This window comes from Arachis duranensis, chromosome 6 (assembly GCF_000817695.3).
Source record: "Arachis duranensis cultivar V14167 chromosome 6, aradu.V14167.gnm2.J7QH, whole genome shotgun sequence".
NCBI classification, from domain to species: Eukaryota; Viridiplantae; Streptophyta; class Magnoliopsida; order Fabales; family Fabaceae; genus Arachis; species Arachis duranensis.
The window spans coordinates 15,925,136-15,938,411 of record NC_029777.3 but is presented as its reverse complement, the minus strand read 5'-3'; the positions used below and the strand labels follow the sequence as shown (position 1 = coordinate 15,938,411).

At 32.9% G+C, this 13,276-nt stretch overlaps 1 protein-coding gene across 1 annotated transcript; it reads right to left on the bottom strand.

Moving 5' to 3' along the window:
• Positions 1-930: 930 nt before the first annotated feature.
• On the bottom strand, positions 931-8,577 carry LOC107493128 (poly [ADP-ribose] polymerase 1). Its single transcript, XM_016114205.3, has 20 exons — positions 8,357-8,577; positions 7,539-7,588; positions 7,257-7,446; positions 6,936-7,095; positions 6,478-6,820; positions 5,856-6,051; positions 5,627-5,782; positions 5,425-5,485; positions 5,243-5,303; positions 4,892-5,143; positions 4,197-4,431; positions 3,982-4,094; positions 3,836-3,912; positions 3,540-3,700; positions 2,970-3,161; positions 2,779-2,887; positions 2,270-2,352; positions 2,023-2,160; positions 1,710-1,892; positions 931-1,271 (listed from the first exon to the last, which is right to left on the bottom strand). The coding sequence occupies exons 1-20, from the start codon at positions 8,507-8,509 to the stop codon at positions 1,224-1,226; spliced, it is 2,961 nt and encodes a 986-aa protein (XP_015969691.1). The 5' UTR covers positions 8,510-8,577; the 3' UTR covers positions 931-1,223.
• Between the last annotated feature and the right edge of the window lie 4,699 nt (positions 8,578-13,276).

Sequence of the window (13,276 nt, the reverse complement as noted above, 5' to 3'; positions counted from 1 at the left end):
TAGATATCTACGGGTCATCATCAAAATCTAAAATCAAATCTGCTGTCTTCTAAAATCATATATATAAAGGTTTGTTTGCAATTTGCAAATATAGGTTTTAGAAGAGAATATCTCAATTCACTTAAAACTTGAAACCCTTTATTTCCTTTCCCTGCAAAATCAAGATTACAGAGCATACTCGAAGAGATAAAAACCAAAATGGTTTAAGATTCAAATGAAAATCTGTTATATTGCGGGTAACACGTAGTGATGTAAGAGAGGTCACAACCCTTAATAAGAGCAAACAATAAAATATATATTACATAATAGTGGCTGTTTTATGAATATAGCAGGCAGAATAAAACTGAAGACATTATTGCAGTTCGTCATCCTTAACAATGAGAAGTGGCTGTTTCTACGAAACAATAATTTGATTGGCACCAAGTAGCATGCAACAATTTTAAATACACCAAACCATCAGTGTCATTAATCAACATTTTATGGTGCAACAATTAACAGCATCACCTTATCACATGCAGACCCCATAAAATATTGTGCAAACCAGTTAACTCCCATAACCACCATTGTGATTTGTGCTTGTTTCATTAGTTTATTGAATTTTTTGCATTACCCCATCAGCTAAGCTAGCGGCCATACTTTTTCTTCTCTGGATTCAAGGGTTTTTGTTTCTTTCAGACCACAAAAGACAATTATATGAATCTGAACCATTTTGAAGCCCTTCCCTTCAATAAGCATACAACTCTTATCACATAAAAGGCATACTCATGCATCACATAAAAAGCGGGAATATGTTTTGTTAGGAGCTCTAAACATGGGATGAAATTTTCATGGATAAACTGTGTCTAGTTTTACACAACAAACTCATCATGAAAATTTCCATTTCATTCTTATCACAACCAAACATGCCATTATACTCTAAAAGGTAAGAGCTCACCGATAAACAAGCTAAAGTTTGATATTAAAATGGTGGTTTAGTTATAGACATTACCAGATCACTTAATACCATAAGAGACCAATGCTGTAAGTGTTGAATAGTTCCCATTACAAATACTGGAAAGGAAGAAGAAAGATCTCCACAGTCAACCCAAAATGAGACCTTTACCAACAGGAATTCTGAAGACTTCTAGAAGAACTATGTTCAACTCCTACTCAAAATGCTGCCTAACACAGACAATTCCCTAAACAGCAGACCCCTTTGATTTACTTTCACAATCTTCAATTCTTCATCTCTTGTGATGGAACCTCACCTTCAACAAGTATTGCAACTTAACCTGCACGAATCGTCCACATTCAGTCACATAAGTGATTTACAAACCATCCAACCGTTTTTCGAAAAAAGCACTAGGGTTTGTCGTGAAAAGTTTATGATATGGTCATCAAAATGCACCTAAATTAGCAGCTAAAGAATAATTATACTCTGCCACAAACTCAAATATCATATCATTGTGCTGAAAATTAGTGTGCTTTCCAGTTTTTACAAGTTGGCTAACAATACTTAGTTTTCATTACTAAGTTGACAATCATTAGAGCGCAATACCTATAAGTCCCATTTAATCAGCATAAATATATCAAAATTACAAGTCAATAATGGTCACGATAGTAATTTCCTGATTTAATTGTGATACAAATGAAACAAGTATTCCAGCTTAAAACACTTACTTTATTGACATGGTAAGGCAAAAAATAGACCAACCAATCATGAAACTTACTTGAGAAGTGTTATACACAATATACTCATTGTACATGAGCTCAGAAGTCTTAACATTTGATGGCACAGGCTTGCCACAGGGAACGGTGACATCGCCCCTCCACTTAACATGTTCTGATTCATTAGGCACTTTCTTGCCAAGGCCTTTAGTAGAGTGCTTTCCTTCGGGAGGCTTATCCATGTACTGATAGATGAAGGAGCCGTTCAATATAAAATGAACATTTTTGCAAATCAATTTGGCAGATATTTAGTGTTTAATGTGCATGAACTCGTTAAAAAGCCAATATGCACAACTTGAATCAAACCAGACTTACCTTAGCTTTCTTGAGCTCATAGACATTTCCAAGGGCAACTTCACTCAAAAGCATTAGACCAACAGGATTTTTCTTTTCAGTGAAACAATACTGAGCACTCTTACTGACCAAGTCAGCAAAGTAAATACCTTTGCCAAACTGCAATGCAAAATATTCAGATTTTGCCACCAGTGCATAAGTAATTACGTATGGAATGCATAAAATTATAAAAACAAGATAAGTATGAATGAGAGATAATCAATCGAACCATGTAGCCAGTCACCGGAGCCTCCGGAGGTGCGATTCTAAGTCCTTGACTAAGAATACCCACAAAATTTGTCACCCTGGAACCTGAAACAGAGAAAAACTGTTATAGGTGTCCTAACTCCAACTTTATACATATTACTGTTCATAATGTAGTATGCACATTGCAAAAAATAAATAAGTCATACAAACGATTATAATTTACCCAAACTGGAGGTATTTCAACAGAGAAATTAAAAAAATTATAACCTTGGAGGTATTTCAACAGAGAAATTAAAGAAATTATAACCTAGAAGTTTAGGTTTTTAGAACTCCTGTGTAGTAATATCATAGGCCTTCCCATGGATTAATCAAGTTTAGGAGCAGAGATCCAAGATTCATAGATTGAGATTTTCTCTTTATTTTTTTCTGGTAAGAAATCTGATTTGTATTCATTTTGTTCAACTTTTCTATTTGTGTCGTATTGGATATTAGAAACAGTACAATACTGATAAAATAATAATTAAAACCTACCGTGCCATAGTAGCATTTTGTTATCAAGTTTCTCCCTATAGGGAGCATACTTATCAAGCTCTCCTTGCCTTTCAAGTGAAAAAACTTCTTCTAACTCAAGACTCCATTCCTGTATAGAAGGAATACAAATAAGTCATATAGTAAAAGAAATGAAAGAGCTCACATTTGAAACTAAATAAACAGAAACATACCGTATGTGTGGGAGCATGAGTAGTATAGAGATATTTCTCAATCAATCGATAATCTTCACTATCATGAGGTAGAGGAGACATGACACACTGGAGCTTCTTATAATTATCATCAATGGAGTCATCACTGTTAGCATCAAATCCAACTAATCTAGAAGCTATTTCAATGTCTTGAAGAGCTTCTAACATTTTCACCTGCAACAAAATTATTCAAAATATAACAAGATTCACATGTGCCAATCCACATGGAAAATAGAGTCAGAAAAGTGCTAATCAAATTCAAACACACAAAAAAATTTCTTTTTTTAACCCAAACAAAAAGGCTTTACATTTCTTGCATTAATATTTTATCCATTAAGCTTTGTATATCAAAAATCATGACTGAGTTTTAAGAAAACAAGAAAATAAAAATGACATCATTTTTTTACTATATTCAGGCGTAACTTTATCCACATCCTTATGCCACAGTTGCAAGAACAAAACTGACAAAAATCAAAGCATCAATCTGACTTCATGTTTCATGTATTTATTATCAAATACAACCTGGAACATCATTCGGAAGGTAATACACACCTTTGACTTAAAATCATCGTCATCCCTAATAATATGTGGATGAATAGATGGGATCAAAGTAAAGAACCGATTGCTGGCATCAATAAGCAAGCTTTCCCGGGCTGATGGGTCAGAATTCTTAGTTTCTAGGAGATTCTGTATATCTGTTAATGCTTCAAACCCTGGGAAGAAGAACCAAAACAACATAAAATCAAACATTTATTACTTTCACACAGCATGATTGCTTCATGCTGCCAATAAAAGAAAATAGTAAACTTCTATAACTAATTGAGATAGAGGAATGAACATGTAGATACCTTTTTGAATATTACTTTTGCTCAGTTTCCCAAGTGGCATTTCGGACATATTAATATCAAATTCCATCATGGCAGCTCTATAAAACCCAAGAATTAGTATTGAATAAGATATTTGACAATAAAATGAAGTGGTATTAGATCAAAACCTGTATGTTTCCACGTTGAAGAGCATTTTCATCAATTCTTTTAATGCAGGTGGTAGTTTGCTGTCCTCGTCATTTCTGTTTTTCTTTGAAACCTGTTTGTTAACTCCATAATCCTACAAAGTGACATTTGAAACAGCCATGAGTTGAATAATTGCCTTATAGGTGAAACTGATCAAAATCAAATAAAATTTATATAGTTAGGTTAGAATAAGTACAATATCCAATGGGAAGAACTTTCCAGGTTGCTTCTGAATAGTCTTTTGCTCCCAAGCCTCCCAAGTATTTCCAGTCTTATCATAAAATAATCGTTTGAATTCCTTGATTGCATCTGATTTCAACATTTCATCCAGTTTGGTTCCTCCAATCTTGTCATTTCCCACTCGGCCCCATTTACGAAACACATAGCATGCTGAACCATTGTCTTCTTCAATGATTTGGAGAATATAGTAGCTTTACATAAGAAAAAGTTAGAAGATGATGATGGAAGTGTCAATAATGGATTTTTTAATCTTTTTTCACTAAAATGTGAGGGGGTGGGATGGGGGAAAAGTATTATAACAAGGATCTTTGTAATAGGCATCTAATACAAGAGAACTTGACAGAGAAAAGTGAGTAAACCTCTAGGAATTGAGCAAAAGCAGTGTAATTTCACCTAAGTTGGGTGAAAATGTGTATGATAAGGTTAGTTGTTCAAGAGACCTAGCTCTGTCGTACCTTCCAATTCTATTCCAACTTTCTTAACGCTTCCCTCAACATCAAACATAGTATAACAATATCAAGATGCATGCCTTTAGCTTCAATTTTTAACATCAATAGCAGATAACAAGCTGCTGCTAATCCTAGCTTAGGGCGAGGAAACAGACTCAAGGCTAAAAGCTGAACAAGAAAGATAAAATAATAATGAACTCACCTGTTAACACCAGTAGATAAATCAGACTTGTTCAAAGTTGTGTTATAAATGATTTCTCTTTCCTCAAGTATGTGGCCAGAATCCTGTAGGCCAGAAGCCTCATGGACAGCACTTTGCCCCTTCACTTTAATTGTGACAATGCTAGAAGACTCCCCAATCATTTCAACTTTGTACATATCAAAGGGAAGCTTCTTCTTTTTCTCAATAGAATCAACCAAATAGTCCTCTCTTACTATTGGTATTTTCATCCTCCTATAGAAGAACTCTTAAGTCAGTTAGGTTTGAATGACTCAGAACAAAAAGCTAGGAAAAAATGGGTATTTGAGATTCGCAATCTGAATGCACCCCTACCTGGCCTTCCTCATCTCAACTTCATCATTGAGCAATCCGCTAACAACCAAGCAGGTAGTTTCTGCAAGTAAATAGGTCAAAATGATACAGATGAAGAATAGAAATGTATGCTTCTCCAAATCCTTCTTCCTTAACAAAAGAGTTATATATATTCTTCTGAAATTTTTATATCCAGCAGCTACCTTTCTTTACTTTTGCATGAAGCTCCCCACCAAAGCCTTCAATTTTGCATTTCCATTCCGCCTGCATGATCAGCTCTTATAAGATCATTTGTAAATATGCCAAAAAACTAAAACATGACAGATTCTCAAAATGATTTTGAGGGAGAGGGGAACTTCAACTTATGGACTCAAAAACACAGATGACAAAGGAAAGAAGTTATACAATAGTTTCTTTAGGAAATCCACACATGGCAACTTTCAAATCTCCCAAACTTCCACCATTTGAAGATTGATTCTGAGAAGCAACAGCTTGACTTTCCCTTGCTGACGGTGCAGGCAATATCCTAACTGGTTTCTTCCCTTTTTGAGATTTGAACCACTGAAAATGACATGCAAACACTTGAGTCAGAATTGACAGTTTTGGTTTGTGTCAATCAATTTTCCTTACACACCTTTTTAAGGTACTGGTTGTCTGTTTCCTCTGGGATTTTCCACTTCCCTTCAAGACGTTTTGATTCACAGGTAGAGTACGAACATTTACTCCACTCAGAAATGTATCCACTGCACCGGTACATTCCTCCAGAATAGTGCAGATTGCCAGAGCATGTTGGGCAGCTACCAAGTGCTCCAAACATCATTCCATCAGCACTGAAAATCACAATAATAACGAAAATAGACGTTGATTGAAAAGATCATGTAAATCATTTCCAAAATACATCACAAAGGAGTGGAAAAAGACAAAAATGTATGTAAAAAAAAAATCTTCCATAAAGAAAATAGTATAGCGGTAAATATGCTTGTATTATTTTTGTTTATTTAGATTAATAAACTCTAATTTTTCCATTAAAACTATAATAGAGCTCAGGACAAGTTATAATGCATTTAACAGTTTACACCCACCCAGCAAATAGATAACCATATCTAATATCTACTATCAGTTAAATCCTTGGTAACTTCGAATAAAAGGTGGATATCATATTGAATAGAGAACCTTGAGCACCACAAAGCAAAAGCAATAAGGAGGCAAAAGGTGGTTAAAAGATCAACACAAAAAGTGCAACAAAAGAAAATTACCAGCGATCACGTAAATCAAGTTCTGATCCAGTTGAATCTTGATTATTGGCTTCCAGCATTTCACGCAACTCTGGTGTTGTCACGTGCTTTTTAAGATCATCCTTTAGAGCCCAGAGTTCTTTGCTTTGTGCCTCCAATCTATTCTCTAGATCATTTACCTTATCCAAATCACTAGAATTTTTCATTGACGCCACGCTGCTAGCAGACTCGTCTCCCTTTACCTTGGCAACTTTTGACTTCTGCCCACCCGCAGCATCCTTCCCACGTTTTGTGCCACCTTTTGAATTGGTTTGTCTTATGGATTCTTTAGTCTCTTCGGACTCAACTTTTGGACCACTATCGCCTGAAAGAAAATGAGTGAGAAGCCAACTACAAAAGAAAACAGCAGAGGCAACCACTATGTCAAGAAACATCCTGTCTTGTGCATAATGATCCCTATACGGTGGTATAGACTATACCTGCCAAGGCACTGACAGCTGATTGTTCAGAAGGTGGAAGATTATTCCATCCCGACAACTTATCCACTTGAATCGATGGTGATGATTCTATGAAACACTTGGCATGATGCCAAGCCAAACCTTTAGCACCCCCTCCATCAGGCTTGATAGATATCCGAACCTCAAATAATATTGAAGTCAGTCAGCGAGGAGAAAGATTCTAAACCCAATTACACATGAAATAAGTTTTCCCTCCACAAAATCCATAAGCCCAATGACATACACACTCTAGCAGCCAGCATATGAAATACTATGACATAGAATGAAAAATTAAAAGCCAACCTCTCCTTTGGTGATCTTTTTACTACAATGTTTGCATGTAGCACGAGCATTCTGTGAAACTTCAATACCACACTCGGTATCCTTGACAGATTTTGACTTCGTTGTTGTTGATGCACCACCTTCTACATATCTTCTGACCTTCTGCTGATCTTCCCAGCGAAGAGTCTCTAGGTCTTCAACATCATCAACTCTGGAAGAAAAGTGTTACAAGCAAATCCTTGTTGATGTCAAATCATCACACAGATCCATATTTATAATGGAAATAAGTAGAAATTTTCATACAATTTTATCTGGTTGGATTTCCTCAATATGCAATCCGCATGGTTCCACATCTGATAGAAAAAGAATACAGATCAAAACACCAAATGTTGTAACTCTCACTACCTACTACCTACTACCAAGCTAATTCAAATGCACTAAAGATTTTAAATAACAAGACTACTTTCTTTTCAGCTCTTTGAATTTATGGTTGGAGTATTGTTTAGGTGAGATATGTAAGTTATTTTATTAAAATAATAATGTGTATGTTATTTATGCTCGTATGATGTGATAATTATAAATTTCATGATCTTGTTAGAAATAGTTTCTGAATTGATTGTAGAAACAAGAACTAACAAGATATCCCAGTATTGTCGACACTAAGGTCAAAGCTTTTACATTTCAAATAAAGATTGAAGCCTTTACATAGCCAAAAATGTTCTTAAGACATTTAGTTTACTTTCCATTTTACTGTTACGATGCACTCTTAACCAAGCAACAAAACACTTCAAGTGAAGGAATTTTTACCTTTTTTATTTCTTCTTGGAAGGTCTCTTTAAGTAAAACCCACAATTTCTAAATACTCAACCTCTTTTACCATAATAAAAAAAAAAAGGAAGAGCATTTTTCTAAAGAATGCAGTAGAAGTAAAGTTAAAGAAACAAAAGGAATGAAAGTTAGGAACAGAAAAAGTAAAGCTCACTAGACCTTAGACAGTGCCCTTTGCCACTTTCTTTCTCAAAGGAAGAAAGATGATGGATTAAGAGGGAAGGGGAGTTAGGGTATGAGAAGAAATGAAAAAACTTAAAATTTAAAAAAGAGAGGAATGGGAAGAGTAATACCGCCATGATGCCGTCGAACTTGGTGGATTGGACCATCTTGCCGAGGCGGAATTGCTCCTTGTCGATGGGAGCCTTACACGTCCTGCATGATGATCTCCCTGACTTGGCATACTCCGCTTTCCATGGCTTCTGCTCCTTCTGAGGCGTCGCCATTCTCAACTTCTCACCCTCTCTCACACACACACTCTCTCACACACACACGATCCTTCCTCTCCGTTTTTTTCACTACTCACTCATTTCATTGCCTTCCCCGAAACGCTTTCAATACTTATTAATCCGTATAATAATAATAATAATAATAATAATAATAATAATAAATAATTATTATTAGTAGTAGTAATAGACTAAGGGTTGGTTTAGAAAACTTTAAAAGTAATTTTTTTTGAGTTTTTGAATTATGAAAAGTGGTAGTATTAATATTTCAAATCGTAACTTTCTAAGAAACTATTTAGGAATTTATAGAAAAGTTAAAAAAAAATGACTTCTCTCATAATATTACTATTTTTTATCATACTAGTGTTAAACTCGTGCGATGCACGGGCTTACATTTTAATTTGACATGGTAAATCGAAAATAATATTTTATAATCATACATTTCTAAAGTTTAGTATAACACTATCATCGTTATTATATAATAAACGTACTTAATATGTTGTTTTATCTTTATTCAAAGTAAAATGCAAATGAAACAGGTTAAAGTCTATAATATTCTTAAAGAAAGAGACCTGAAAAAAATTAAGAACATATATATATAACTGTAATAGTAGAATATCAATTTTATATTAAACTTTATATTATAAGGCTAATGAAAATTTATCGACAACCAAGTATTTTACTAATCTTGTTAGAAAAACAATTAGCATATGATGTTGTGTTTCATGTTACACATTTTATTTCAAGTCTAAAGTATAGTTAATAAATTAGTTATATCTACGACAAATATTTATACAAAAGTATAAATCATAATATGTTACTAAAATGAAAATACTATTTTCTTATTTAAACATTATTAAAAACTTCGTTAAACATGACATTTGTTGTTGATGAGTTTGGATTGCTCTCTTCATCTAGAAGTAGAATGTTAAGAATATTGCAACTCTTAACTCTTAACAAAGCAATGCAATGTGAAGTTGCTCATTAGTGAACACTGATTTTAGCAAGTAAAGTCCTGTATGCGATAATAATTCACCACATGGTGAAATACCTTGGTTTTCAATGTTTTTCTCCTCATATATAGTATCCCGTCAGCTAATAATGTCTAAGTTGCATTCCAAATACAATTTAGTTTGTTAACACAAGATATCAATAGCATCATAAACAGTTTTTTCAATTGATGACTAGACTTCATTAATAGTTGCAATAAATTTTCTATCGTCAAGCAATAGTCCCATAAAATAGAAAACATCTTGGAAGCTACGATATGTAATCCCATTAATTGTCTTAATCAATGTTCTGAATACCGGTTCGAACCGGCCAATCAGACCGATCGAACCATGAACCAGACCTAAAAATGGATCGATTAATCATTAAAACCGCAAAATTAAAAAACCAAAATTGAACTGGCGAATCGGCCGATAACCGGTCGATCAAACCGAACCGTGACCCGGCCGATTTTTAAGTAAGCAACAAAACGCTGCCGTTTTTGAGTCCCCTGAAACTTGAATCCCTAAATCACGAAAACTCCCAAGGGCCAAGGCCGAGACTAAGATCCCTAATTTCCTTCATTGCTCTCTCTGCTTCAGTGGTTCCCAACTTCCTATTGTTGATGATTCTTCTTCGAGCAAGCTTGCTTAACTGAAGTCACTGGCGTCACCGCGTCACATGGGTCGAGGGCTCGCCGTCGAGAACTGTACTGAGAAGTGAGAACGCCTCAGTGCCTCACTCTCACACGGGTCGAGCAATCGCCATCGAGCCACCGCAGCAGCCGTGGAGAACTGAAAAGGTGCCTTCGCTGTCTCCCACCGCCTCACTCTCACTCTCCCTATTGCATACTTGCATGTTCTGTCTTGAAGGTGCCTTTGCTGTCTCAGTGTCTCCCACTCTCCCTGTTTTAATTTTCTTTGAACTGTGTAGTGTGATTAGTTGATTACTCAAACTGATTGAAGGTATTTTACTTTGAATTGAAAGTTTGAAACTGAGCAGTGATTCAAGATGATGAACACTGAAACTGTGAACTGGTTCAATTCTGTCTCCCTGTTTAATTTTTCTTCGAACTGTGTAGTGTGAAACTGTAAAGTGTGAACTGATTCAAGTTCAACATGAAACTGAACTGTGATTCTCCCTGTATTGTGATTATTGACTAATGAGTGATTAGTGAAACTGATTACTAAAACTGAACTGTGATTCAACATGATGAACTGTGAGTGTGGTTAATAATTGTTGTTTACTGATTAGTGATTAACTGAAGTTTTTGTCAAAGTTAAAAGAATGTATCTGAGCAATTGCAACATGTATTGTTACTATTACACACAGCAATTTGATGATTTGTTTGATCTTTGTTGCTAGTGTTGGTGTGTGTTGATGGCCTGAAGTTTTGAGCTGTTTGTTAGATATGAGTTTAGATTGTGATAAATTTTGATAATTATTATGTTTTGAGAAAGTTTGGCTCAGTGATTACGTTGAGCTTAATTGCAGAAGAGGTCTTGCTACTTTGTTGAATGCTGCAGTTTAATCACCAAATTAAACTCTTTTAGTCTACTCTCTACATCTCTTTCTACCTACTCTATCTGTGTATATGCACATTTTAATTTCTTGCAAGCAACTCATTGTGAATAAACATGATTTCCATTGTTTACATGAGGGTTTTTTGAGGTATATATACTTGCTTCTTTTATATTTCTTTCATTTATTTACTTTTTAGATTTGCTGCTTGTTTGATCTTGCATATGATGGATTATTATTGCCGTCTGTCTGCAAAACACATGCATAAATGAAATTGTGTAGATCAAATAGAATGTGATTATTAGCATATTTATTCTTTGTAAATTAATTCTTATGTATGTTGGTGGGCATCTCTCTAGTTGAAGCAAGTTCAATATCAATTCATTAATTCTTTAAATACATTTATAAAAGTCTCTTATCTATACTCTTAAAAGACTAAGTAATTCTAATGGGCATAACTAGTACCCTTCCTAATATTAAATCGTAACATGTAGTGGCCACTGTTTATGAATATCAGAATCAGAAGTATGCAAAATCAGCAGGGATGCTGTTGCTGATGTTCTCAGAGCAGGTGTTTTATTTGCCATTTTTATTTCAAGTGGATAAATGGTTTCACTGAATTCAATTTTTGTGCTGCTGAATAAGGCAAGGGATTATGAATATGAATGAATGTAATAAAATTGTGAATATGAATAAATATGATTGATGACAAACTTGGATGTTGGCATTTTATGTTTAGTTGGTTGATTTTCTTATTTGACTTTTGAGTTTGTATTTGAATGAGATTATAACATTCTGATTTATATAGTACTTTTAATTCGGATGATATTTTAAAGTTTATATTAAATTATAATTATGTTTTAATATTTTTATTTATTATTTTATTATAAAACGGTTTTTTCGGTTCAACCATGATCGAACTGGTTGAACCTATGAACAAGTGAACCAGTAATTAGAGCGATTCGATGATCGGTTCGGTTTTCAGAACCTTGGTCCTAATAGACTCATGTTGTGCAACTTTTTTGAATAATTACAAAATTTTTATATAGTAGATATTACATGTATCCGGTGAAATATAGTTTAATCTCCCAATAAAATATTCTCTCTTGTGTGGATATCATTCTCTTTCTTCTATATTATAAATAAATTGATTTGAAAACTCAGCATACGTTAAAAATATCCTAAAAAATTAAAATTTAAATAGAAAATACTAAAATAAATAAATTTAAATTTATAGAATAAAATCTTAAAACAAATTTAAATAAATAAATTTACATTGAAATCAATATTAAAATCTCTAGATTTTATTTTACTCATCTAATATGTATAAGTGTTTATATAACTTAAAAAATAACAACAAAAATTGTATTAAACTATACACATATATGTTTCTTTTTTATATTTTTAATATTAATATATCAATATAATATTTTAAATAAAAGGATAGAAAAAATATTTATTTTCAGCAAAAACAATTTTTTTTTACAAATTGAAATCCTTCAAGTACAAAAAAAATTAATATTATAACATTTTTTTAACAAAATAAAATTAAAATAATAATTTAAATACAAAATACTAAAATAAATAAATTTGAATATATAGAATGAAATCTTAAAACAAATCCAAATAAATAAACTTAGAATGAAGTTAATATTAAAATTCATAAGTTTCGTTTTACTCATTTATTATGTGTAAGTGTTTATATTTAAAAAATAATAATTAATTATCCATCATCGACTTCTTAGCAAATTCATGAATTGAGACACAAGAGCCCTCTTACCTGAGGAATGTATTTTTTGAAAAAAAAATTTAAAAATTTTAATTTATGAACAAATAACTTAAAATTAAAAAGTAACAATTTAAACAAATAATAATAATTTATGATTTAAAAGAGTAATTTGTAAATAATTTAAAATTTAAAAAATAACCACCTAAACAAAATAACTTAAAATTTAAAAAATAACAAGCCTCCCTCTTTCTCTTATTCTCAATTCCTTTCTTTCTTTCTTAAATTCCATTGGGTGGAATGAATGGATGAAACCCAAAGAAGTATTTTATATATATTGTGTGTGTGTTTTATAAAACACACGATAACCATAAGCCACCTATGACTTTTTTTTCACATTGGCCAAAAGGCAAGTAAATGATTCTCTTTCTCTTATCAAACTTATCAATTAATTAATTAATAATAATAATAATATTTTTTATTTTTTATTTTTTAACTATCTCATTATAATAAAAATATTTTAAAAATCTTAA

Excerpts from the sequence above, each read along its gene's own strand:
- LOC107493128 (XM_016114205.3), bottom strand. The coding sequence starts at position 8,509 with ATGGCGACGCCTCAGAAGGAGCAGAAGCCATGGAAAGCGGAGTATGCC. Across the intron at positions 5,144-5,242 it reads GTTGAGATGAGGAAGGCCAG|GAGGATGAAAATACCAATAG; the intron begins GTAGGGGTGCAT and ends GTTCTTCTATAG. Across the intron at positions 1,272-1,709 it reads TTGTGTATAACACTTCTCAA|GTTAAGTTGCAATACTTGTT; the intron begins GTAAGTTTCATG and ends CGATTCGTGCAG.